Source organism: Battus philenor, unplaced genomic scaffold, assembly GCF_028537555.1.
Source record: "Battus philenor isolate CCGP_79_NKW_IND1 unplaced genomic scaffold, ilBatPhil1.0.hap1 SCAF_11, whole genome shotgun sequence".
NCBI classification, from domain to species: Eukaryota; Metazoa; Arthropoda; class Insecta; order Lepidoptera; family Papilionidae; genus Battus; species Battus philenor.
In genome coordinates this window covers 13,492,229-13,517,503 of record NW_027181673.1, presented here as the reverse complement: position 1 = coordinate 13,517,503, position 25,275 = coordinate 13,492,229, and the positions used below count along the sequence as shown (strand labels likewise).

General features: G+C 33.7%; 2 protein-coding genes across 3 annotated transcripts; one reads left to right on the top strand and one right to left on the bottom strand.

Moving 5' to 3' along the window:
* Nucleotides 1–928: 928 nt before the first annotated feature.
* Nucleotides 929–1,939, bottom strand: mRpL49 (mitochondrial ribosomal protein L49). The gene is made up of 2 exons (XM_068774901.1): nt 1,761–1,939; nt 929–1,445 (listed from the first exon to the last, which is right to left on the bottom strand). The coding sequence occupies exons 1-2, from the start codon at nt 1,875–1,877 to the stop codon at nt 978–980; spliced, it is 585 nt and encodes a 194-aa protein (XP_068631002.1). The 5' UTR covers nt 1,878–1,939; the 3' UTR covers nt 929–977.
* A 783-nt stretch (nt 1,940–2,722) lies between these two features.
* east (enhanced adult sensory threshold) lies at nt 2,723–23,830 on the top strand. Of its 2 annotated transcripts, none has more exons than XM_068774890.1 (9): nt 2,723–6,166; nt 8,960–8,984; nt 11,095–11,298; nt 13,591–13,735; nt 14,777–14,945; nt 16,432–16,572; nt 16,846–16,997; nt 17,729–19,376; nt 19,492–23,830. In XM_068774890.1, exons 1-9 carry the CDS (start codon nt 2,945–2,947, stop codon nt 20,161–20,163), a joined length of 6,378 nt encoding a protein of 2,125 aa, XP_068630991.1. In that variant the 5' UTR covers nt 2,723–2,944; the 3' UTR covers nt 20,164–23,830. The 2 variants fall into 2 exon arrangements, with proteins under 2 accessions (XP_068630991.1, XP_068630982.1); XM_068774881.1 differs by having other exon boundaries at nt 8,960–9,029.
* The last annotated feature ends 1,445 nt before the right edge of the window (nt 23,831–25,275 follow it).

Genomic DNA, 25,275 nt, shown 5'->3' with positions numbered 1-25,275 from the left:
ATAACTATCGGAATTTATAATTAAATCATCGCATCATTACCTGGAACCTAATCGACTATATTTAATTAGTTATTCTCAATTTAAATAACAAATACGATTTCGTAAGAATAACCACTACGTAAGTAATGTAAATGTGAAAACCAACCCCGTGCGCCCAATTATTCAACATACATTTATATTGGCTACAATATATCAAATATTTACACGTGTCGGTACGAACTGAAAGCACTTAGCCTTGAGAATATATACATACATACAACCATTTATCAATTACGTAACGACATTAACGCTTACACATACGCTCCTTATTTGTGTCGAGCGATAGAATACATAACTTCATAAACTTTATATAGCTCTCATTGTTATATTTAACTAGAATTACTAACCTAATAAACGATAAAACAAATTATAATAAAGTAACCTATAATGTATTACGCCTACTGAGTATCGTTCTGAAAATCGTGTCAAAATGTTTATAAGCAGTGCGGAGATATAGAAAAGTTGTTTTTGAACAAAGAGAAGTGGACACAAGTCGAAAATAATATCGTGAAGAGGCCCAAGAACTCCGGGCGGATGTTATATAGCTACGTAGATAAAACCTTCCGCCGACGCCAGCGCTGCCGGTGGCGGACGCCCGAAACGCACTTCATGCCGCGTACAACTCGCCACACAAGTTTTGATGAGTAAATAATATTAAATAATTTGTACATAACAAGTTTAGTGTAACGTTTCATTCACAAAATAAAATAACTTATTTAAAAAAAAAATTTTTAGTTTTATCTGTCTCGACCAATTTAATATGGTAATTTGATGAGGACTTTTTAATAAATATATATTTCATTTATGGTTAACAAGATATACCAAATTGCTCGACAAAAAATAGACTTTAGTACATTACTCTAAATGCATATACCAATAAAACAACATCTTCAAAATTAATCATCTATTTATTTAATTGAGAAACTACATCGGTTTAACTAAAATCCTTTTGAATGCGCCCAATCTCTAAGTATATTAACATAATCCCCTTTGACTTCTATAAACTGCCCCAATTCATGAACTCTGGTCTCCACGTACTTTCCGGATGTTTCTTTAAGATGAGCTTTAATGATATCATTAAAAAGCCAAATGTCACCTTCTATTTTCTTAATTTTTGTTATTTTCCGCATTCCTCTAAATGTAACGTGGAGGTAAATTGGTACCTCGTGGTTCCTAGTTCTGGACATATAATATGGCAGGTTTTTAGCTTCCTCCCGTGGTGGTATCCAGCCCGATGGATAATTTTCTTTAGGTGTAACAGCAGGAATGGTTTCAAAAGGTAACAACCTTTCTACATATTTCCATTCCGGTGGATTTTTGACGACTTCATATTCGTATTGTTCTCGAATTTTATTTACAAATGGAGAATGTGCGTAGTTGGAGTAATTCCTGGATGCACATGCAACCTGAAAAAAATAACATTAAAGCATAATATTAATTATTGTGTATTATAATTTCTTTACCATAAATTATAAAAAAGTGAATTACTCAAAACAAAGAATATATAGCATTTAATTATAAATCATTAAACAGAAGTTATTACAATAATCTATCTATAATATTTCTTAACAAAAAATAATTATCTGAAAAAAATATTACAAATATATATTTAATTTCACGGGAGCAACCTGTTTGCACGGGTATACGCCCATAGTACTGTCACATGTCGCAGTCGAAGCGACAGTACAACACGACGCGAGTGAAAATAATTGAATAATTACCGAGAGTGGTCCCGGGGAGAGTTTGGAACTCAAATCGGCACAGTTGTTCGGGATCTGTGCGATTTTTCCAACAAAAAGTCGTGCAAACGCGCTCTGTGCACGCCACACGGTCGCCATTTTGAATAGCGAATAGAGCGCTCGCTCGCTGCAAGAGCAATAAGAACTATATTATTCGTTTCGAAGGAAACATTATGGCGGACGCCTGCAGACATTTGGGCTTTTCAAAAATCGTTTTCTAAGTTCTATCGCGTGTTTTTATTGAACTTTTTCGCATATTATGGTGTGTTGTGTGTCCGATTAACTGTTTATTGTGGTTTTTGGCGGTTTGGCTGGATTAATTGTGAGTATTTTGTGAGGACATTACTGAGGTGCGCCACGGGTAGGGAAATGATTTGGTGCTTTCTGTGGTCGACGCACACGCATTCGCTCAGCTGGTAGGTGGCGTTAGGTGTCACTCGACGTCTAAACCACCAAAACATACGATTTTCATGACTTTTCCGGCGGGATTTTCTAAGTAATTAGCCGCGTAAAAGTAAGTTTCGAATTATATTCCGAATATTGAAAACTTGCCCTCGCTTTTTATGCAGTAAGGTACAGTGTTATGAAAATGAAATATTGTCAAATTTGTGCGCGAACTTGTTGTGTAAAGTTCATGAACTATGTTTATCGTGGTGATTTTATAATGATTTCTTGGAGATTTCTATTGAAATATTCGAAATGAGTTACAACGGCAATTGTTTACTTGAATTTTTAGTTTATTAAGTATTACGTTTGAAACTTTTCAAAATAGATACCAAAAAAAGTTCATAAATGGTTTTAACACTTACGTTACACAAAAATACACAATTTTGTTAATCAGTTTAATGTTTTTCGATTACAGGACCAGATGGAATGCTGTAGAAGCTACGAACTGCTTAGTTACTCTAACATAAAAGCAACAAACAACAGTTAGAAAAAAACCTATCAAAAATAAATTACATTACTTACTATTTACAAACTACATTAGCTTTTGTAAAGCACAAAGATTGTGAACTTTCAGTGCCACCTTATTTTGGTGGACTTTGGCTAACCGGTCTGAATTGCGGGCAACCTCAATCAGCTTTGATTGACTTCCTAAAACAACAGATAGTCAGCTTTTGCCTGATGTCGGAGAAAAAGAAAGATCACTTACCATACATTCCATCATGAAAACTAAACAGCTGAAAGAGGAATCGGACAAGAGTGTTGATGAAGACACTGTAGAACCCAAAACTCGTGCCCGTAAAAAGGCCTCAGATACTGCTGAAGAAGACAAGAATAAAGATGAACAGAAATCTTCAAAAGAACCCAAAAAACCTTTGGCTAAGGTTAGGGCTGTTGTAAAAAAAAGACCTCTTGGCATTAGGAAGACTTTAAGAAATAAAAAAATAATTACTGCTAAGGAGAAGCTACGGAATGTTGTAAAGGTTCCTGGCAAAAGAGGGAGGAAACCAGCAGTCAGACCTGAACCTGAAAATTCTCAAGACAAAGATACCGTCCCATTGATACCTGTGTCTGAAATCAAAAAAGAACCAGTTGACGATACTACACCCAACTCAAGGTCCTCAAGTCCAAAAACCGCTGGCAGAAGACAAAGGCTTAGCTCTGATATGGTCATGATGAAATCAGTTTTAGGAGATTCACCTACCACATTGGTATTGGGACCACGCACAAGCCCTTACTCTATGCGTTCAGAAAGAAGTAATAGTCCATCAATGTTTGAAGGCAAAAACTTAAGAAGTGGAAAACCGAGAAGTGCTAAAAACAAACTCCTAAGTGAAGTTGTTATGAAAGAACAAAAGAAAAGACGGAGACTGCTTTCAGACTCTAAGGCCATAGAAGGAACAGAAGCCAGTGAGGAATGCAAAAAATTAAAAAGAGGACGTTCATGCTCGCGCGATGGCAGTGAAATCTCTAAATGCTCAGATGTCACAGAGTCTGATGTTAGCTTGAGTGAAACCCCTAATGACTCTGACAACAAAGAGCTCAACAAAAAATTAGATAAACCCAAGACTGACTTAGATGTAGATATTGAAAATAATGTACAGGTCTCGACTATTGGAAAAGTGCCTTCTCTTCAAGTTGACTCTAAAGTGTCTGAGGCCAAGATGGATACCGAAACTAGTTCTCATGTAACTGAAAAGGACAAAAGAAAATTGAGCTTAAAGAGAACTGTTTCTATAGACTCTGACAACAATAATAGTAATAGGCTTAAGTTAGAAAATTTAAATGCATCAGAGATAGAGGAAAAATTACTGCCTAAGACTGAAAAGAATACGCTTTTTGAAGAACGTAGTAGTATACTGACTAGTATGTCAAAGACATTTAACTCAAAGGAAGTATCAAAGAACATTAGGAAGGCCAGGAGAGGAAAGAAGGCTGCGGCGGCAGGGAGATCTGCCAGTGCACAAGTTGCTAAAAATGGATTAAACACTGCAATAACAAACGACCCACCTGAAGATAAACATGAAACACTGGACACACTCTCTAAAGAAATAAATGATCTCATTAATAATCTGGATCAAAACATAGACCGGGATCAAGAATTGGCTAATGACTCTACTGCTTCAACTGACCAAATGGCATCAAAACCAGCAGCCAAATTCTATGGGCTTTCCAAACCTCTAGGAGATAGCAACAGCATTGGGAGTCCAGATACACCAATAAAAGATAAAGATACCATATCAGCTTTAGCAAATGAAATGACTCCTTCAAAAAGTGATGATTGTGAGAACATAAGGCTTCGTTATGAAGAGGACTCTGTTGAAAAGTCTTCCGATGCTCACAGACATGAAATACCTTACAGTTGCCCCGCTGTTGCTAGTATAGATAAGCTAATGGATAGGCTGAAGGAATTTGAGGAATTGGATAAGAGAAGACAAAGACTGGAATCTGAAACAAAAGTAAGTGATAACAAGACTGTTATGGTAACCAATGATGTGGTGTTGATACCAAAATCAGGAGCTGATATTAAACCCCTCAAAGACATCCAAACTGTAAGGTCTCCTGAGAAACTAATTGAAAAGGAAAATGTACTGAGTTGCTTTGAAAACAATTCAGCTATTTCTATAGTTAAAAGAGATCAGGTCAGAAAATCAATTGATGTTGACTTGCCTAATTCAGTGACATTGATTAAACGGAATAGCTTTAGCGCGCGGAAAGAATCCACGAGTTCAAACCATTCTAAAGAATCAGATGCCATTAGCGTTTTCGAAAAATCCTTAGGAAAAGATGTAACACTAACCGAATTAAGAAAATCGGTAGACAAAGGATCTTCTTCATCCCAAATAGATTTACATCAATTTGCAACTTTACATCCCAATAATCCTAGCCAGGCATTAGTTGGATTAGTTCTGGATTCCAGTCAGATATCCATCACCCCACGGGTTGTTGAACCCAAAGTTATTAATAGTGATATTCAGATTACAAAACGTAAGTCAAGAGATTCGCTGTCTAGAAAATCATCCGAATCTGGAGTTGATGAAGAGAAGATGGCAACTATAGACAAGATTAAATCTCCAAATCATCAGATCAAATCCCAAGCAGTTACCATCACCCCAGCGCCTGTAGCTGTCAAATCTCCTGAAGCCGTGCAAGCAATGGAGACAGAGGCACTTGCACCGCCCCTTGAGAATGTTAAAGCAGTACCGGCGACCATGCCCCTCGCCTCGGAAGTCGTGAACACGGCTAAAACATCTGAGCCTGATAATAAATTAACCATTCTGGATACAGACATCAATGATCACAACCAGACTGAGAAAACAGAGGCAGCCACAGTTCCTGAAAATGAAACTTGTGTTCCTGACATTCCTGCCAAGGATGAACCTCTTCAGGAAGAGGAATTAAAACCTGTGTTAGAACCTGCAAAAGTTAAAGACATTCAAATTAAATCAAAGGAAAACCTGGCTAAAGCTGTTGAAGTGAAACCACCTGCTGAAATTAGGAAATCTGTTGAAAATGAATCAGAAGTAATTAAGCCTAAAAGTCCCAAAGTTAAATCAGCGCGCAATTCAACAGAAAGCCAGCCAGGTCCAAGTAATTTGATTTTAGAAACTCCGGAAAGCCAAAAGCGAAAGGAGAATGTGCTAAGGACCCTCGGCCTGCTCACTCTCGAAGCAGCAAATGAAGCAAAAATACAGAAGTTGAAAGAAAAAGAGCGTATTTACTCGAATTACTCAAGTCTTCCAAATAAAGGAAAAGCAAAATCAAGTGAATATACTGGTACTCTAAAGATAAAGTTGAGTCGGAGTTCAGGGGAAAGAGAAAAGAAGAGGCAGAAGACATCTCTAAAAATGACTTTCCAGAAGACCAAGCCTCGATCGGGGAAGCTGGCGCCGGAAGTTGGAGAGACTGTTGGCGAGGATTACTACACCATAGAGAGACGAGAGGTCAGTGTTTTTTTTAATTTTTGTGAAGCAAATGTCAATGATGGCATTGATATATTTTTTTAAAAGTATGGACTGTTGCAAAATATCTATATGATAGGTAAAGGGTTTACCCATTAATAAATGTGAGTTAAATTCAATTTCTTGTCATTTGAATCTTAAAATTCCATCCAGCTTATCAAGTAAATATACAGAACTTACACTTATATAGTTTGAGCCCTTTCAGACTTGTCATAACTCACAACCATGTTTTAGTTACCATTTATTAATTTTTAAAACTATGTTATGAAAATGTTTTTAAAGAACAACATCATCAGGAATTTACATGTAATGAAAACTAAATACATCATTTTAACTAAGGTATGGTTTTGATTTGCTTCTTGTTGCTTATTTTTCTTATTACTTTTGATAATCGAATTATTCCTAGTAATAAAGATGATGTTACACTACTCCTTAGGGAATAGATCAGTAAAGATATTTTTATTAAGTTATAAGATAAGATCGATAAATATTGCCCAATTAGACATTATTATTATTTAATAATGACTAACTAGGCTTTGCTAGCAGTCTTGACATAAGTGATCATTCAAAGCAGAAAATGTGTGTTTCACTTTGTTTAAAATAAAATAATAATTAAACATTGTTAATATCAAATTGGACTATGTTACATTGAAATGTAAAATGTGGATGAAATTACAGAACTTTCATCAAAAGGGTAACTTTGTTTTATCTTGCAAAGGGGAAATAACTTTTGGCCACTGCCAAGGCAGTTATTGAGACTAGACAGGCAATTTTTATTTATTAGTTAAATTGATAAATAGTTTTTTATGTACTAGTTGATTTGTGTTGAATGTATTGCTTATTTGCCAGCAAAAAGATTTAAATTTTTTACACTTATTTTCAGAAAGATTGAAGTGTATAGCGATCACTATGAAATATTTTACATGAATTTTTTTTCTAATACAATGTGACAGGCCAGTAACTTCTGGTAATGCAAAGTCTGCATGGACAGATGGTAAACAATAATTAATTGTATTATGCAGCCATTAAAAGTTTAAAATTGCTTTTTCATACTACATTATCATTACATTGCTTAATATTTCTGAAACAGTTGATTTTGGGATAAAGTGTACCACACATTAATTGACAGCAAATGAGCTATACATTCACCCCTTTGAAAACTTCCACCTATTTCTAAATATCCTTAATTTACAAGATGTATTTTTGTTACTGAGCTAACAAAAGAAATCCATCTAAGTTGAGATGTAACATTTAAAATTTTTCACTTGGTACAAACTTTATGTACGAACTTCGTTGATAATTGTATAGTAGTCTATCAGTCTGTTTGTATTATACTAAGAAATAAAATAATGCAATTTTTTATCATAAGTTCTAGTGTGTTCATCATAACACTGCTACTATGAGTTGGGAGAGTCAAAACCTAATATATATATATATATATATATATATATATATATACACATATTAGCCTAGTAAATTTTGTACTAGCCCTAGTAACGCGGTAGATTACTTTCTACGAGTTTCTACGAGTTTCTACGAGTTTTCTACGAGTTCTATGAACATTCTCATATAAGAAGTTGAGATGACCCTGTGTAACATGTTATGTACAAAAATTCACAATTAACTTTTTAAGATATCATTAAATAGGGTTGAAACAGAATATTTAACAAAACTTTATTGTAAATCAAATATGTGCCTTTTATCAAATTAAAAATATTTGATTTCATATAAATCATTATGTATCTCACAGTTCAAACATAATGAGGGAAATTCCTGTGTAGGGGAAGAATATCATATATAATAGGGGAAAATATTATTTATACAATGGTCAAAATACGGTATTTAAGTACTATTTTATAGGTAATAGCAGACTTGTAGTTACATGTAGAGCAGGTGTGGGCAACCTTTCCATTTAATGGTCTAGTTTCAATTTTAATTTTTTTTTGCAAGCTGCACACAATGTAACACTTATTAATAAATTACAATGTTTTACTTTATATATTAGAATAAGAAAATATACAAATTTTAATGCAATATAAAAATTAATAAGATAGAGCGAAAAATCGTGTGTACTTGAAAATTTTAATATGAGAGATCTCAGAGAGACTGCTTATAATGTAGGTTCCAGGAGCCATTATCTGAATAAACACTCAAAAACTGCATTTCATATGACATAATTGTGTAACATTCCGTTTAGGAAGTTACAAGTTTGTATTTTTAATGCATTCTTAAAACAGGTGTTGTTTAAATTAAAAGTAAATCCTTCATTGCCTTAAAGGATGCCATTGTAGGATAATTTAATTACATTCTAGTTTCTATCATATTGGACTCTTGCATTGATGATTTGATGATGATTGATTGCAATAACTAATCACTATAAATATAAGAGCATTTATAGTGATTAGTTATTGAGTGAATAAATGAAAACAAATTGTATATGTATATATATGTTCATTCTCAAATCAAATGGTCACTGCCTTTAGCTATAAAATAGAAAATAATAAATAAGAAAAACATTTTTATCAGTGATCACTTTATTTAGACACATATAATACATATCTTTAGAATATAATACCAAACTGTGATCGCCAACCATATTATGCATATATATAACCCCCATAGATTTCTCTAATTCATTCAAAAATACTGATATAAGTAATGTGGTAACATTCACCAATACCCACTAGTATTCCATGATGGCGCTAAGAACAATTTTCCAAACATACATTTTTTGTTTTAAAAGGTGTTTAAAATTGTTTTATTTTTGTTTTGCAGGGCTGTCCGGGAGCAACTTCAGACGGTGGGCACAGAAAGTCACATTACAGTAATCGACTTAACAACCATGGTGTGTGGACATCTACACTCACCCCTGAAACGTAGCCGGGAGCAAATGGGGCTGACAGATCCCCTATCCACATTCATGTTATATAACTTTGGAAATCTTCTAAGTCCAGTCAGAAATTTAAATTCACGTGATAAAATAGTTGTTAAAAATTTCCCTTTCAAGTGTTCCAAATTCAAAAATTATTTGTTTTTCACAGCAACGAAATTAATTTGATTATTTTATTATGAAATTTGCTCCCTGCTACGTTGTATATAGTATTCGATTTAGTTCAATTGGATTGTTTTTAGTTACAAAATATTTTTTTGGTAAAAAAAAAATTGTTTGTATCTCTGATCTCAATTATCCAAAATTGTTTATATTCACAAAATTGTGCATTTATCTAGACTTATATTCCTTGTGTAGCATAAACACTGGCACAATCATTTAGTGATGTATGTATAAGTTTTGTAATCTACTTGAACTAAATCATAAATAAGCTTCTATTAACTTATTTACTAATTTAAATTAAATTAGAAAAAATTGGGTTAACCTTTTCCAACATCAGAGCAATGTCATAGAAAGGTTCTGCGAAGTTAACACCAGCCTTAATAATAAGGGTCTGTTCACACAAATTGAACGAATAATAAATATATTTAACTTAGTATACATGGTAATTGGTTATATATGTAAAAGCTTTAAAGGAGTGAAAGCTCAATTGTTGTCAATATGTATAGTATGCAAAATAGATAGATAATATAATAAGAAAAAGAATTTTCAAAATTCTGATTACTACATTTTTATTACAGACTGTACGGACTCTCAGAATGAAGACTTTAAAGCTTTTACAACTATTTCCAAACACCCTGTTTGTAAATATATAATCATATTAAGAAAAGCTCAAATGACTGTCAATACTGGTTATGGTTTCTAAGTTAAGATTTGCACATACTTGATTACAAAGCCTTTTAATTATCACTAATTATTACACTTTGGGGGTCACAGGCTTAACTCGCAAGAATGCTGCCTTTGTTCTGGTACTTCTCTAAAAGCCTTTAAGTTCTTCTATTCAAGTATCAAAACTTATCGTAAAGACTATGTTTACAAGTATATAAAAATTAATGACGGCTTATTTTTTACAAATTACAAATAAAACTAACTCGTATAAACCAAAGTTGAGTTTCGGACCTGATATATAGTGGTCTAAAATGCTGTAATATAATACAAATTAGATGTAAAAAGCTATGTGTTCACCCGGCATTTGATTTGGCATATTGGGCTTAGATGTCAAACATACAACTAAGATCGTCTGTGTTTGAGTGTGGGTTTATACGGAGTTGTCTTTATCGCACAATGCTCCCATAGATTGGTATGTACACAAGGTGTTTGATTATTAGTGTAAAAACTTTAAAATTGCGAATGTTTATCCTGAAATAATAATTATTGTAAGAAAAATTGCTTTTAACATTAATCATACCAACACTTACTAGGTACCTATTTCGACCATAGTTGGTTAAATGACCATGTTGGAAAGCAAATAAAAATTAATTTATATTACTATACAAAATCGTATATTGACCATTTCTATTAAAAACTAAAAATTTGTTTTTTTAAAAAACCGTTGCTCATCACATTTTTTATACTTGCAATGCAATAGTTCGAAATGGTTCAACCGTTATGGTATATTTATTAAATTATTGTTTATTATATGCAAACTATATTATACTGCTAGAAGTTATTTGCCTTTTAATAGGATAAATAAATTAATGTAACTTATTTAAGTTTGACACTTTATATAGAATGTTTGCTGACGAATGAGCTATACTTTCACCCTCCTTAAAAGTTTTTACACCGATAACAAATTACTTTGTATCAAGACATAGTAAATCAAATGCCTGGGTGCTATACAAAAGATAAAACCTAAAATATATAAAAATATACAAACTGTTATTTATTGATGAAATTATTGTATATGTTCTTATTTATAAATATGTTTCGTAATCACTTAGAAAAGCCCCCAAAGACGTCAAAGCGATGTAACTGTTTGTAATTGTTAAAACAATTATAAAAAAACGAGCGACATGAACAGATGCGGAGACCGCCCCGGAACCTGAGCCATCGAAGGACACGCCTAACTTGGTTATCCCGGAGAAGGCGTCTTCGTTCAGTATCCATCCAGGACGTCTGTGCATGGACCAGTGCTTCTACTGCGGCGGGAAGTTCGGCCTCTTCGACACGCCATGTCATATCGCTCAGATGAAGAGCAGCGAACGCCAGAGGAAGGTGCTGGACAGTGAGTATTCCTTGATGGGCTCTTGTATCACCTTGACGTGAAAAGGTTATGTATATATGCATATGTTTTCTCTACTCGAACAGCTGACTGGCGGATACATCAAGGTAAGCTTCTACCTATAGAGCACTTTTATCTATGGTTAGTCGCTTGCACCTTGTGCTGACTGTGCTTTTTGGACTACACTCAAACCTGTTTTTGTGCTGTTTAAGATGATTTATATATTTATATATATTTAATTGTGTATCAAAATATCAATAAACAATAATTTGAAAGAAGTATAACACAAAAAAGGTTACACAATTTAGGCAGAGATAGTACAACCTCGGTCATCACAGGCGGTTTTATCGCCCGAGGCCATCTCTACTAGACAATCTTTGGATAGAGATGAGAGATATTAGGTAATAGAAAGTTTAAGGCGTACATAGTAATAAAACATACTACATATAATACACTTAGTATATATACATACAAATATATATAAACATAAAGATACAAGCAAAAGAACAGTCTTTGTGGTGATCTTTGGGAGAGGAATATGTCTTGCAGGGGGAGTCTATCTACTGAAAAGAAAAGGAAACTTACATACATTACTATAAGCAGATATATATGTAAATGATAGTTAATATACTATGTTTGAAGCAAAAGAAGTTCAGTTTTCTCAATTCCAATTTAATTATAATTTAAATGGAAATTTCAATACATTGGATCATATGTAACGAAATTATTGATAAAAAACAAAGGGATCTTGTATGTATATATATATAATAGTAAAACAAAAAAATCTTGACTGAAAAATACTCTGAACGAATGCCATGTTTTAGCAATTCCTTGTCATTTCGTAAAGTTTTGACTGATTTTCTACGAGAGATAATTTTTTTTATCTCGTGAAGAACTTTTGCCATTATGTGACGCGTGTTACACGCGATTCTTACCAAATAACAGGTTTGAGTGTATTCTATGGTGTGAATTCATCCGTCGAGTTTATTTTAATTATTTGATCACAATTTATTTTATTTTTATTTAAATACACTTGTTACTTACATTCATATTAAACAGATCACATTTAAATATTATCATAGACCAGTGTTTTTCAATCTGTGGCATGCACAATCTTAGGAATTAGAGGCAAAAGAATTTTGTATACCTAATATCTTAATCGAGTTAACAAATCCTTTTATGGGCAATGCCAAAAGCTTCCATTGCTATACTTAATGTTTTAGTTTTGTGTGTTAAGAGTAACTACATAAATGTCTTCATAGGAGATAGACCATTCAATAACCTACTGATCTCCTCGGAACCCAAATCTGATCGTATATCCAGCGTTGCTGGAGTTTCTTCAGCCACTTCGCCCAACGATGATATGACATTGGATGATGATGACATATGATGATATTAGCAAGCAATAGCAACCGATTCGAGAGTCGAGATTCGGCCCTCTTTTATGACTTCGTTTCTTTTTTTTTTATGATTTTACATTATTTTTATATTCTTCTGTCGTTTTTCTTAAGATCATCTTACGTTTTACAGTTTATCTAGCATACTTTTCAATATTTAATCCCAGTTATGTATCGACTTTCTTCCTCCACCTTGTTCAAGTGTCACAGTTGTCACAGTTGGTTCGACCACTTCGGTTAAACCCTCTTGTCTCGGAATGCAGAAATACCCGTCGAAAACAGTAGATTAGTTACAGCCAGGGCCATGGTCCTTTTGTAAAGAGACCCTTGAGCCGTCACTTAATAAGCGTTCACCGAAGCGATCTAAAAGCTTGGCAGTCTCCCAATCTAAGCTAAGGCCCCCTCCACGAGAAATCTATAGTCTCTACTTTAAAAGAGATCTTAGGCTAGGCGCCCTCTGAGCTCTGATAGCTCAAACCCTCGGTATATGCAAAAGTTTTTTGGGCACCAGGTACAGTCTCGTCCAGTAAAATCAAAGATATACTTAGCAATTGAATGTGAATTAGAACAATGTTTTTGCCACTAAACTACTTCAAAATAAATCGATATGTAATTTTATATTAAAAAAATATATATAGTTCAGATTGATTTTCTTTTGAAAGTTCTTCTCAGGACTGAGGCATACAGAATGAAGTTCTTAATAATAGAATATTATTAGAGATTTCAAAGTAATTGAAATGACCACCTTGTTATAAGAAATAGTGAGCTATAATTGCTACACACAAAAAATGATTGAAAAACACTGACTAAATAACATCATATTTATATATATGGATCACATTATTTGCTTTCATAAACATGAAGTCATGTAGTAATGTTTGTACCATACGTCTTCTAGATGAGGAGAAGCTGACCATAGACAGTTGTCTATGTGATGCGTGCTATCGTCACGTGGATCGGCGGGCGAACTGTCCCTCGTATCGCAAGAGACCTCTAGTGAAACCTCCAGACACACCGCAGCAGTTTACACAGCCTGATAATAAGTAAGTACTTGGTTTAACCAGAAATGTATTTCTAACGAGCTTTGAAATACCACATACCATGCATAACAGATAATAGAGCCTTAAGGTTTTGTAGAGGAGACCATGGACTGGCAAGCCCAGCGTACAACCTCAACCACAAAGTGGACTAACTACCTTATTATGGTCTTCGGAAGATGTTGGATGCAAGCTTTCAACTAGTCCTAAATATATGAGGAGACTATATCCAACATTGGACATTCTATGGCTTTAAATGATCATAACAATAAAGTTTTATAATAGTTTGTTAACACTGGCACGCTTTGAAACCAATCAAATCATTCCTATTTAGAAAGTCAACTACACAGTGACCAGCTGAAAGAATACTTTTGAATGCATTGTTTGTGATATACAATTTAAAAGAATTATACTGTGGAAACCATTACATTTGTTTTTATAATATATTTGGAGACATCATTTTAGTTTTAAGATGTCAGACTTAAAGATGATTTTTAGCGAAGGCCTTCAATGATTTCACTGTTCTAGAACAATTGTAGAACAGGCATTCTATGTAAGACTCTTCTGTTTGGATCTGCAGTCAACTTTATCTAATTCAGAATGATTTCAGACCACAGACTATAAAAATGGAATACATGTGAAGATAAGAAAACCACTAATTTAAATTAAAAATTCATGAAGTTACACGGATTTCATTTACATTTTACTATTGTATATATAGTTATACATAATAAATTATTAATGAAGAAAATAGTTTGTCACATCCTGAACAGTAATTTTTTATCAAAATGTAAACACCTCATTATGAATAGTATCAAGATGTAAGGGGTAGTAGAGAAATGTTTGTCTAGTATTATTTTTTGATATTTTATTGTCAATAAAAATTGACATTTAAAATATCTAGTTTTTATTAATTTTATACTTACATATGTGCAGTATATTTAATTAGAATCTATTTGTTTAAGTAATGCATGCTTAAAAGTAAGAAAAGAATTGTTTTGGAACGTATTTTTAATATTATAATTATTTCTTGTGTGATACTTTTAGCGCCGAAAACCCGAGGAGTCCATCTATGGAAGAAGAAAGTTCAGAGGAAGCCAACCCAGCCCGTGAGGTGAGGAGTGCCACCTGTCATACAGCTGGTTGCGGTGCTGTCGCTGACCATTCCATTCGACGCAAATGGCTTATAAAGATGCGGTCCAGTGTAAATAAACTGGTAAGTTAGAAACGAATTTTAGAAAAATATGTATGTACATACAACAGTCATGATTTTAAAAAGTAATTCTTATATGTATCCAAAATATATTATTTGATATTTATTTATTTATAAAGCATGTCATAAATACTAAATATATGGTGCACCCAATTCAAAATTTAAATTCTCAGAAATAATATAATGGTAATTTAGTATGATGGTTATTAATTATTTAGGAAACCTATGACTATTTATTCGTTGATTTATTTCTTTTTCTTCCTCTGTTTCTTTATTCTATCTGAGGCAAGAGCCATCCAAATCAGTTTGGTGTTTTTATTTATTATCGAAATATATTTATTTGTATTAAAACTTACTTACTATAAGTATACATATATTAAGCTTTTACACAGATAATCTCTAGTCATTGTCTGTATAACAGACCATTATCAAAATGATATGTAGAGTATTTGTAGGATTTTAAAAATTAATTATTATGTCTCTGATGTTTAAATAAATTCTTTATTTACAAAAAACAAGCAATTATTACATTAGCACTATACATAATCATGTGCATAATGGTGGATAGAAAAAAAAATTACCCCCAGATCCATGGTAAAAATAATAATTTTTGTTATGGGAAACAGAGGTACTTTAAATAATAAAAAGAAAAGGATGCACATACATGTTTGTGATTTGTGTATATACATATATTTATAACAATGGTTCTATGGAATATTTATTAGTGTTTCTGTATTTTCAGAGATCAAGAATAATACTTTTATTATGTATTTATTTTTTCACAAAAAATGTCAAATGTCTTAACACATTCTTTTAACAGTGAAAATATATCTAACCAGCCTATTTTCAATCTCAAATTTTAACAATACAATGGAAGCAAGAATTTAAGTAAAAATGGGTTTCAAAAACTTTAAATTAATAAAAATTAAATTACAAATCGAAGTGAGGATGCTGTAAAGGTTATTTTAATTACCATTACAATGACAATTACAAATATAGAAACATGTTTTCATGATTGCCAGTGAACTATGCCATATGCCAAGTCCAAAGTTTTATGCCAAGTAATGTAAGTGAACATCAAAAGTGGCGAATTCGACTTTGAACATATTGATAAGTTTAATGTCTTAGTCTTGAATATACAGTGAAAATGTCTTACTGTTCACTCTCATTTAAAAAAAAAAATACTTAGATGTTATTTCTAGATGGCGTTATTTAAAAGTTCATATAAATTTTGTCTAATGCTTAATCTTTATTAAGTTTTTTTTAAATACTTTGTTTTCCTTTATCAAATTTATTTACAAAATCATACACTTTCTAATTATTAAAAAATCCATGATGAATGAGGTAAATGAATAAATGAAAGATATGTTTCATTCAATTCAATTTTTGTAATAGCTATCAATAATTGAGTTTGTGTATTGTAAACATTTTTACAGATAAATAATTTTATGAGTAAATAAAAATGTACCTTATCTGCTTTGCTTTACAGTTGAAATTGGAATGCGATTACCCAGGGCTGCATACAATACCTCTATGTGGGGAACACTATAGAGCTCTAGCCCCCTTGATGGCGTGCGTGCTTTGCCGGCGACGCATTACAAAGCATCACAATGTACATTTCATACACCACGTGAGTTACACACTTATTTTTTACCCACCATTTATCCCACCCACCACCACAAACTACAATGAGTAAATGAGGCTACATAGTCTTATTGGATGTCTATGGAGGTGGTATATGTCCAGCTGTGGACATCCTATGGCTGAAATGTTGATGATAGTACATATCTAGGTTATGCTCCTTCAATACTTGACTAAATAAAACCAGAAGATGCCTGTAAAAATTAATTAAATTGAACACTCGTGGCAGTTTACAATTAGTTTATTATTACCACTTTCCCAGGGTTACTTGGAGTTGAACCCACTGTTGAGGGTTGCTGGTGTGCCGGTCCAGTTCTCGGAGAGGCCAGTACTTTGCAAGATGTGTCGTAATTACTGCACGCTGCTCCAGCGACCAGGGCACAACGACAAGTATGCGCAAGCCTGTCGACGGAGGTTAGTTCTGGGTTTTAATCTTATTTATTTATTTGTATTATCCACAAATGATTATTTAAATGCGTCAAAATCATATGTGAGCGTATTGACATTCTATTGAAAAACAAAGCTAAGGTGTTTACATTATTGAAATTTTTAAATCTCGCTTATTTTAAAATAATAAGCGGTAAGTTATCACTGGCTAATGCTTATATACTGAGAAGAGCAACCAGAAAAATTTGATGTGTGACATATTAAACAATGAATGAGTCAAAAAACTAAGTTCCATATATTAAAATCAACTAAAAACTATTGATAATATTTTAGGGTTTGTTTAATAATGTTTTTTTTTTAATTTTAGATTTAAAGTTGGGAACCTAAGATTTAATCTTTCAATGTATTTGTAAATGTGTAATGAAACCATGGTCTTTATACTTACTTAAACATCTGTTAATGAAAGTTCTTGTTCATTTATTTAGTGATCATTTGTATATATTATCAGAAGAATCCAGAAGGAACTGAAACCATATAAGTTACTATGTAATGACATACACATATGCTTTAAAAAAATTTCGTTCATATTATTTTATATTGAGTATATTATATATATTGTACACCGGTATATCGGTATATAACATTTTGTCAAGACCAAATATTGGAAATATTAATTTCTGACCAATATTGAAATATCTATAGGTTATGGTTATATTCCAACATATGCTGATTATTTTATCAAATACTGTTTCTTTCAGGTTACTTCAAATATACAATATTGATTTACCACCGGAATTGGAAAACGAAGTGGAGAACACGCTGATATTGGACGAGGGCAGTATGAGCAAACAGAAGAAAAAGGCGCGAACAAAATCCAAACAAAGAAAATCAACAGAGCCGGACAAAGTAGACAGCGAATCCTCGGAGCGAACTACAGAAAGCTCCCCTGAAAAGGAGAAAGTGAAGGATAGCAGTGAGCCTAAGGACACGCATCCGATTGAAGAGGATATCGAAAGTCTTATATCCTCCAATAAAATCCCGGTGCCGGGGGCCACGAAGCAGCCAGAGGGAATGCCGAGTGACGGCTCGGAACCCGAAACTGTGTTCGACTTCGACGCTCCACTACTCCCCCTCGACAAACGCACAGAGCTCCAATACCTCCTACAGAAGCAGAACAACCCTAAACAGTTCATACAAAAACCGCCCAACCTCACACAAAAGCAGAGAAACATACTCAAAGTTCACAACACAGGCATCCAGAAATCAGGCCAACAAAACAGAATACACGATAAAAACGCAAAGAGAATACACAAAATCGGTCAAATATTCGCTCACAAAGATAAATCCGGCAAAAAAGATACAGACACGGAAATGTTCGACATCGAGAAATCGAAAGAAATTACAATCATCAAAAACATCTCCCTTAATGACGAATGTACAATAGAAACAATACCAAACAAAAAACCAGCTGATATTAATACACTGAAAAACAAATGGCAGATGTCTGAAAGCTTCACCCAAGTTAAGAAGAACTTGAGCGAACTCTCCAAGAAATTATCAGTCGACAAAGAACCAAAGAAAATGACAGACTTGAAATACTCAAACCCTGTAAAGAGATTAGAGACAAACCCTTCCATTTCTGTTAGAGAATTATTCCCTGGTGAAGAAGAAATGAATTTACAGTGCAACATTGAATTTAATAATATCAAAGGTGTCACACCTGAAGGTTGGGAGAAATGTAACACAATGATACAATATGATGTGGAGACGAAGAAGCTTTGGAATGAACTGCAAAGGCCATATGGAAACCAGTCCAGTTTCCTCCGTCACCTAATTCTTTTAGAGAAGTATTTCAGGAGTGGAGATTTGGTATTATCACACAATGCATCTTCAAATGCTGCTAACTACAGTGACTCAGTTCAAAGTAGACTACGAGCATATGACAATATAGTTACAGACGCACCCAGGAGGAGTGAACCAGCAATTAGTTTAATAGAATACCGAAAAAAACCTTCCGTTAATGGCAAAAGCCTTCTCAAATCCAGTCAGGCAACAGAGGATAAGGAAACAAAGAAGGTGATGCCACCTCCAGGAGTACCAAAATCCAAACAGAAGAGTTGTGATAAACCCAAATCTAAACCTTTGCCCCCGGAGCTAATAGCCATCAATACTCCAATTGCTCAAGGTAGGAAGTCGATGCATAATGTTTTGCAAAACATTCAGCAGCTGGTTAAGGGTGTTACAGCTGCTGATCCCACAGAAGTCGCCTCGGCGCCATTACCGCCTGCTCCAAAGTTCGAACAGCCCAACAAAGACAAGAAAGAGACTCCTTCAAAATCAGAAGCACCTAAGAAAACAAAGACTACAAGTAAACCCTGGAGACCTACATTGATGCCCATTACTCCGGTTAGTAGCAATTTTGTTATAACTCTCTCGTTGATATAATTGCAAAATTTTTAGCATTGGTAACACTGGTTGCCTCCTTGGTAGTTTCTAGTATTAACGATTTTTTCTTTTTCAGGAAAACTTAGCGAAAATCGCTCGTGAACCAACACAGGTGGCGGTCGATGGCCGCACCCTGCCCAGCCTTGTCCAAGTGATGTCTTCGGGCAAACGCTACCACATAACCCTTCAAGACTACAACAAGATGTGCATCATGAGACGAGAGAAACTGCAGCAGTTACACGACGGGGAAACAAAGACTAAGAAAGAGGAGACCACAGTGGTCACTGAAGTCCAGACCTCCACTATGCTCGGGAACGGCGGGACTGTCGTTCAGAACATACCTGCTGAAGAAGTGGAGAAAAAGGATGTGCAAGAACTGCAGATAGGTTCTAATGCGGCGACGATATTAAAGAATGTTGGCTTAAAAAACATAACAATAGCGCCGATCCCGCCAAAAACTGCGACGGTGACCTCCCAGACCCTCTCGCCGGTCGTCAGCTCACCGTCGCTGCTGATGACCTCGACGCCCATTAAGATCCCACAATTAGGACCAGCGGTATCAATAATCAGTGATACAATGATGGGACCGAACATGCCGATCATGAGTCCGAGTCAGATGATTCTACCGAAGATACCCAAATCCTTGACTGTGATACAGCAGACGGTGGTGCCGAGCCAGTCGATGGCGGTACCCGTCGCGACAGTGGCACCTTCTCAGGTCGTTGTCTCGTCGGAGCAGAGACCATAACGAAGTCTGTTATTTGTGGTCGTATAGCGTCGACCATGCGCGACTACCAGCTTCTCGTAGCCCCGTGCCCGTGTCACGCCGAGACGCCGAGGACGTACTGAGTACATTAACTGTGGCACTAGTTTCATTGTTGTGATAGATTGGTGGTCTGTGTTGTGACGTGATATCGGTACTACAGTGCGGGTAGTTGTGAGACTTGAACATGTATGAACAAAGTCTATTTTCATATAGCATAGTGAGAAGAATTGCCTGCAGTGAGATAACACAGGCAAATGCAATATAATAAGTGAGAACACCGGTTGAGCCTTATAAGTGTTAGGTCAGTGTACATACTAGCATAGGATTGTTGGTCTTTGAGTTAATACCGGTGGCAAGGATTGTGTTAAATATATCATATTAATCTAAAATATTAGGTTTTATTATTTTCTTTGCGCAAATGATGCGATGGTCGATGGAATAGTTCTGATACTGCCTCATACAACTTTGATTTGTATAGAAGAAAACACACTTTAATGTTTCTCCCAGAATTACCCATATGGTGTTAAGAGAAATCTCAGATAATATATTTTTATATCAAAACTTACAAATGAGAGAAACTTGCTTGTTTTATATGTATCTACATATAATAAGATAATTACAGATTGAAAATTGAACTTATTTATTAAAGGGAACAGGAGAATGTTCTTCCTGAACATTAAGGGAGCACCACAGATAACGCATGTAATATTAAATATAGAAGAATAATCAGATACATTCAAAATTCTCTAGTCAGGTTCAAATATTGCATTTATAATTTATTGCCTGCTATCCGAACCACATGCATTCGTGTCATTTGCGTGAATTTAGACAATTTACATCATTGTATATAGGATTGATTTTTTTTCTCAATATTTAATTTTCTTTTTTTACTAGGTCGACGTTTTGTCTTGTTTGGTAGAAAAACCCTTAAAAATATGATATGGGCATGTGATATTTTTTGTGTTATCACTGATGCAATGTAAATTAATTGGCGAATGAATTACCTTGCTATGAGTGTATAGATTGTAATTATAGTTCAAAGCATATTTTTCTAGAAACTACTACTGTTTCATAGAAACTGTCCCACGAATTTGCATAATGCACGCAAACTACCAAAAATGTCGCCCATAGACAAATATCATTACACATGTAATTCATCATTAATTTTACAGAACATTTGTGTATATTAATGTAATTATTAACGCTTGTCATTACTAAGTATCATGGGTTACAATCGCAATGGCAAATAACTTAATACATGGATGTCAAATCAAATTGTCGAGAATATAAATGAAATGATACATTTGTCAAAAACACCTTTAACCTTTTTGCCATTGTGTAAAAAAAAATATTTTTATTGCTAAGTAAATATAGAGATATAGGAACTGTGAACTACATTTTGACCATTAAAAGATACTCCTATGTTATATGTAAGTCTTGCAAAAGATTGAATTAAACTTCCATCTTAATATGACATTACTATTAGGTGGCCAATCTGTTATATCTCTATGTTAACTTAAACTTTTTAAAAATATATATTAACTATAAACAAGTGATTGTATGAGTGCCTGTTTACTGCAGTGTCTCTAAATCAGATTATATCTCTGGAATAATTCATATTTGATCATTTTTAGTTTTTAAATGTCACAAATGTTTTAAAATTATACAATTATGAATGAAATGAAAAAAAAATCGAATATTTTAATTAACTTGATTTATTACTGTAACTTTTAGTCTGATTATTACTCTTCCAATGTTAGGTAATATAGTAAAGGTGATCTTCATGATATATATAACATGCAACTGGCTACAGAACACAAAGTTGTTGGTTCCATTTGATATTAAGACCCAAAAGTCATTTACATGCATGCATAGTATTTTATGAAAGGGTAACCATGATACATATCGAGATTGTGACAAACATAACATTTTAATTATTTTTATTATTAAAAACTGACTTATTTTTGCCAACTGTACTTAATTATATGTTCAAATACAAGACTTCATTTTTAATTAATAATCGGTATTTATTTTACATGTCAACAAGAATGATGAGTTTTTATAACAAGATATAGTTTCAAAAAAAAAATATTTCAGTCTGTCATATGTCTAGTTGCTGTTTTAATTTGCGATGAAGTTTTACAAGCATGTAGTCTAGATATATTAAAGTTCTAAATTGTTAAATATTGATAGTAAATTCGTAATTTATACTCAATTTTTTATTATGGTTGTGTAATGGGATTTTTCATTTTAAATTTACAAATTGACTTCTGGAAACTCGTGTTTGATGTAGAGACACTGCAGATATATGTTTGTCACTGTACATAGAGCACGCAGAGAATTCTGTACGAGTTATATAGACAGACGTGAGTTGTAAGTTGAAATATATACATATATATCTAATGTTGACACGTACTAGGTATTTTATTTGGTCCAATAATTATAGTAAGGTCCAATGTTATTGGTTAGTTTGTACAGCGCGACAGGCGTTAGGGCGTTGATTCTTTGAACGCGTGACAAATCGATTTATATATGACTAATGTATATTTTTGTATGTAGTTGACAACGAAGAAAAATTTAAATGGTGCAAAACATTGAATTTGTCCGTTCATTAAAAATGTTAAATACTAACAAATTTTCTATAAAAATACACTGAAATCAGACCAAGTACAGTCATATATAACATAAAAAAAAACTTGAAAAACAGAGTTTAATTTAGAAGTATGTATAAAAATTAAAAAGGTCTTTTAATGTAAATACTTTTAAATGCATGCTTTTAATCAAACATTTCACTTAAATCTATGAATATAAATGAATTTGGTAACTATTTTTTTAAGAATTATGTAATTTGTTCATAAAACCAACATTATGCCTGTTACATTTATGATTTGTCTCACATATATATTCTGTCTAAAAATCTAAAATTATGTGAGTACAGTCGCGTGGACAATCGCCTAAGTTGTAATTATTGGCAAATGCCTTTGTACTATAGAAATCTTAATTATGACGTTAGAATATATTAAATTTTCAATGTATAAAATATAGAGTGTTCGACCGGCCTTAGATGGTTCAAAATCTGCATGTTTTAGGCTACGCACACACTGTAAAGGAAAATATGTTTCAGTTTGTGTTCAGCCTATAATTTTGAACTATGACTAAGAAGTATAAAATTGATATTAATGTCTATGGGAATAAGGTTTAATATGTGTATAGTGATGTCGCGCATGCACAAGCGTGCGCACGTATCCTCAAACTGTATGCTAACTGTATAAACTTTATTGTATAACCCGAGATGCGCTATTTTTGTAAGGCAATTTATAATTGTTATATTTTGACTTGTAAATCTCGATGTAACAGATGCGATGGGTAACGCAAACTGTACTCTATCGCTTCCAAGTAAAGTCTAAAGTCGGATGTCAACGCCTTAACGCTTGTGAATTGTTATAAAGTATTTTAGGTATTTGGAAGTATCAGCGAGTTGTTTCTTCTGTCCGCAGCGCGCCTGCGCTTTCGGTTGGTCCTCATAGCCCGGATGTTTAGTTTCTTCCAAAGATAGCGTTAGTTTACAATATTATCTTTTAGTTTTGACCACGCCCACGCGTGGTCGAGGTATAAATTTGTCTAATAAACATATCCTTATCTCTTGCAACTGTTTTTTATTTTTTTTATTCATTAAAATACCCTTAAGCAGAGGGGGGTTTTTTTCAGTGATTTCTATTTTATTTGGGATAGTAAGCGTGGATATTAAAGACAATAATTACAAAATCTTCACCATTAACCAGTAAATATTATTAAAGGAAAAACAGTACAGTATTAAAAAGTAACAAATCAGTTACAACATTATAGGAAATATAAAGAAATGAAGACACAAGAAATTTTTTAATCCAAACATTGGGTAATATATTCTTTTATGTCCTCCGCTTTCGGGGACTTCTTATTTCCCTATCTTGAAGCGATATTCCTGTAATTAATGCTCCTACCCATTTCCACTTTAGTAAACATTCTCAACCTTCCGTATACGAGACAGCAAGTGGTCACACCACGGTCTGATCGACCGCAGGGTCACAGATGCATGAGGGATTCCCTTTGACCTTAAACCTATGCAGGTACTCTGAGAATCCACCGTGCCACGTGAAAATTGGGCCAGACACGAGTCCAATTCTACTGTGCGCAGTGCGAGGTAGACTCGATAGTTCTTGTTTCTATTAAATTGGGCTATTTTATCATTACCATAAATGGATAATAATATGAATATATAAAAAATAATGAAAAATAGTTTTTTTTTATCTGGAGTTCTCTGTTTGGATTCGAGCGTTCAAGACGTAGATGGCCCTTAACCTATATAGGTAGCTAAGTTCTAAGGCTCGTTCAGGAGTTTCAGCTCGGACTGCTGCATATTAATTTTTTACTCAATTGTGAGGCCGCAGAGGTTGTATCGCTTAGGTGGATACTCTAAGTGGTTACCTAGCGCAAGTCCTTGAGATAACTTGAGATGTCCGACTCAAGGGCGCCTAAGATGACCGAGAACTTACTTGGGTTACTTGGTTGTTATTACCTGGCTAACATTATATATAAACCACATCGGAAAGCGTTAGCGCTATGAAATGTGGCGGAAGAAAGTCCGGCAACGATTTTTTTTAATATGAATAGCACAATAATACAAAAGCAGCTTGTTATAGTGAATTTATATATTACAGAGATAAAGAAAATGTAAGGTACTGTTTTCTTAACAGGCAGAGGAAATTCATACTTTAAAAATGAGGCCGATCGAAAACATTTTTCTACTGTACTCTAATACACCGATCTCTCAATTTAAACGGTACTTGTTTTACACGGTTTTCCAAATAAGTTTTTTTTTATTTTAATAACCGATTTTATTACCATCTCTCATAATGTAAATATTTATACTTCAAAGATCGAATTGGCACAAATAACTTGCGAGTGATGAAAGTGAATTCTAAACTTCGATTCCGAAAAAAAGAATGGGAGTTATTTCTGACAGTGATAAAGGATAATAAAACACCTTTAGTTTTATTCTTTGTTCCTCTGTTTAATGTATTGTAACTAAATTTAAAAAAAAAACAGTGTTTCCGT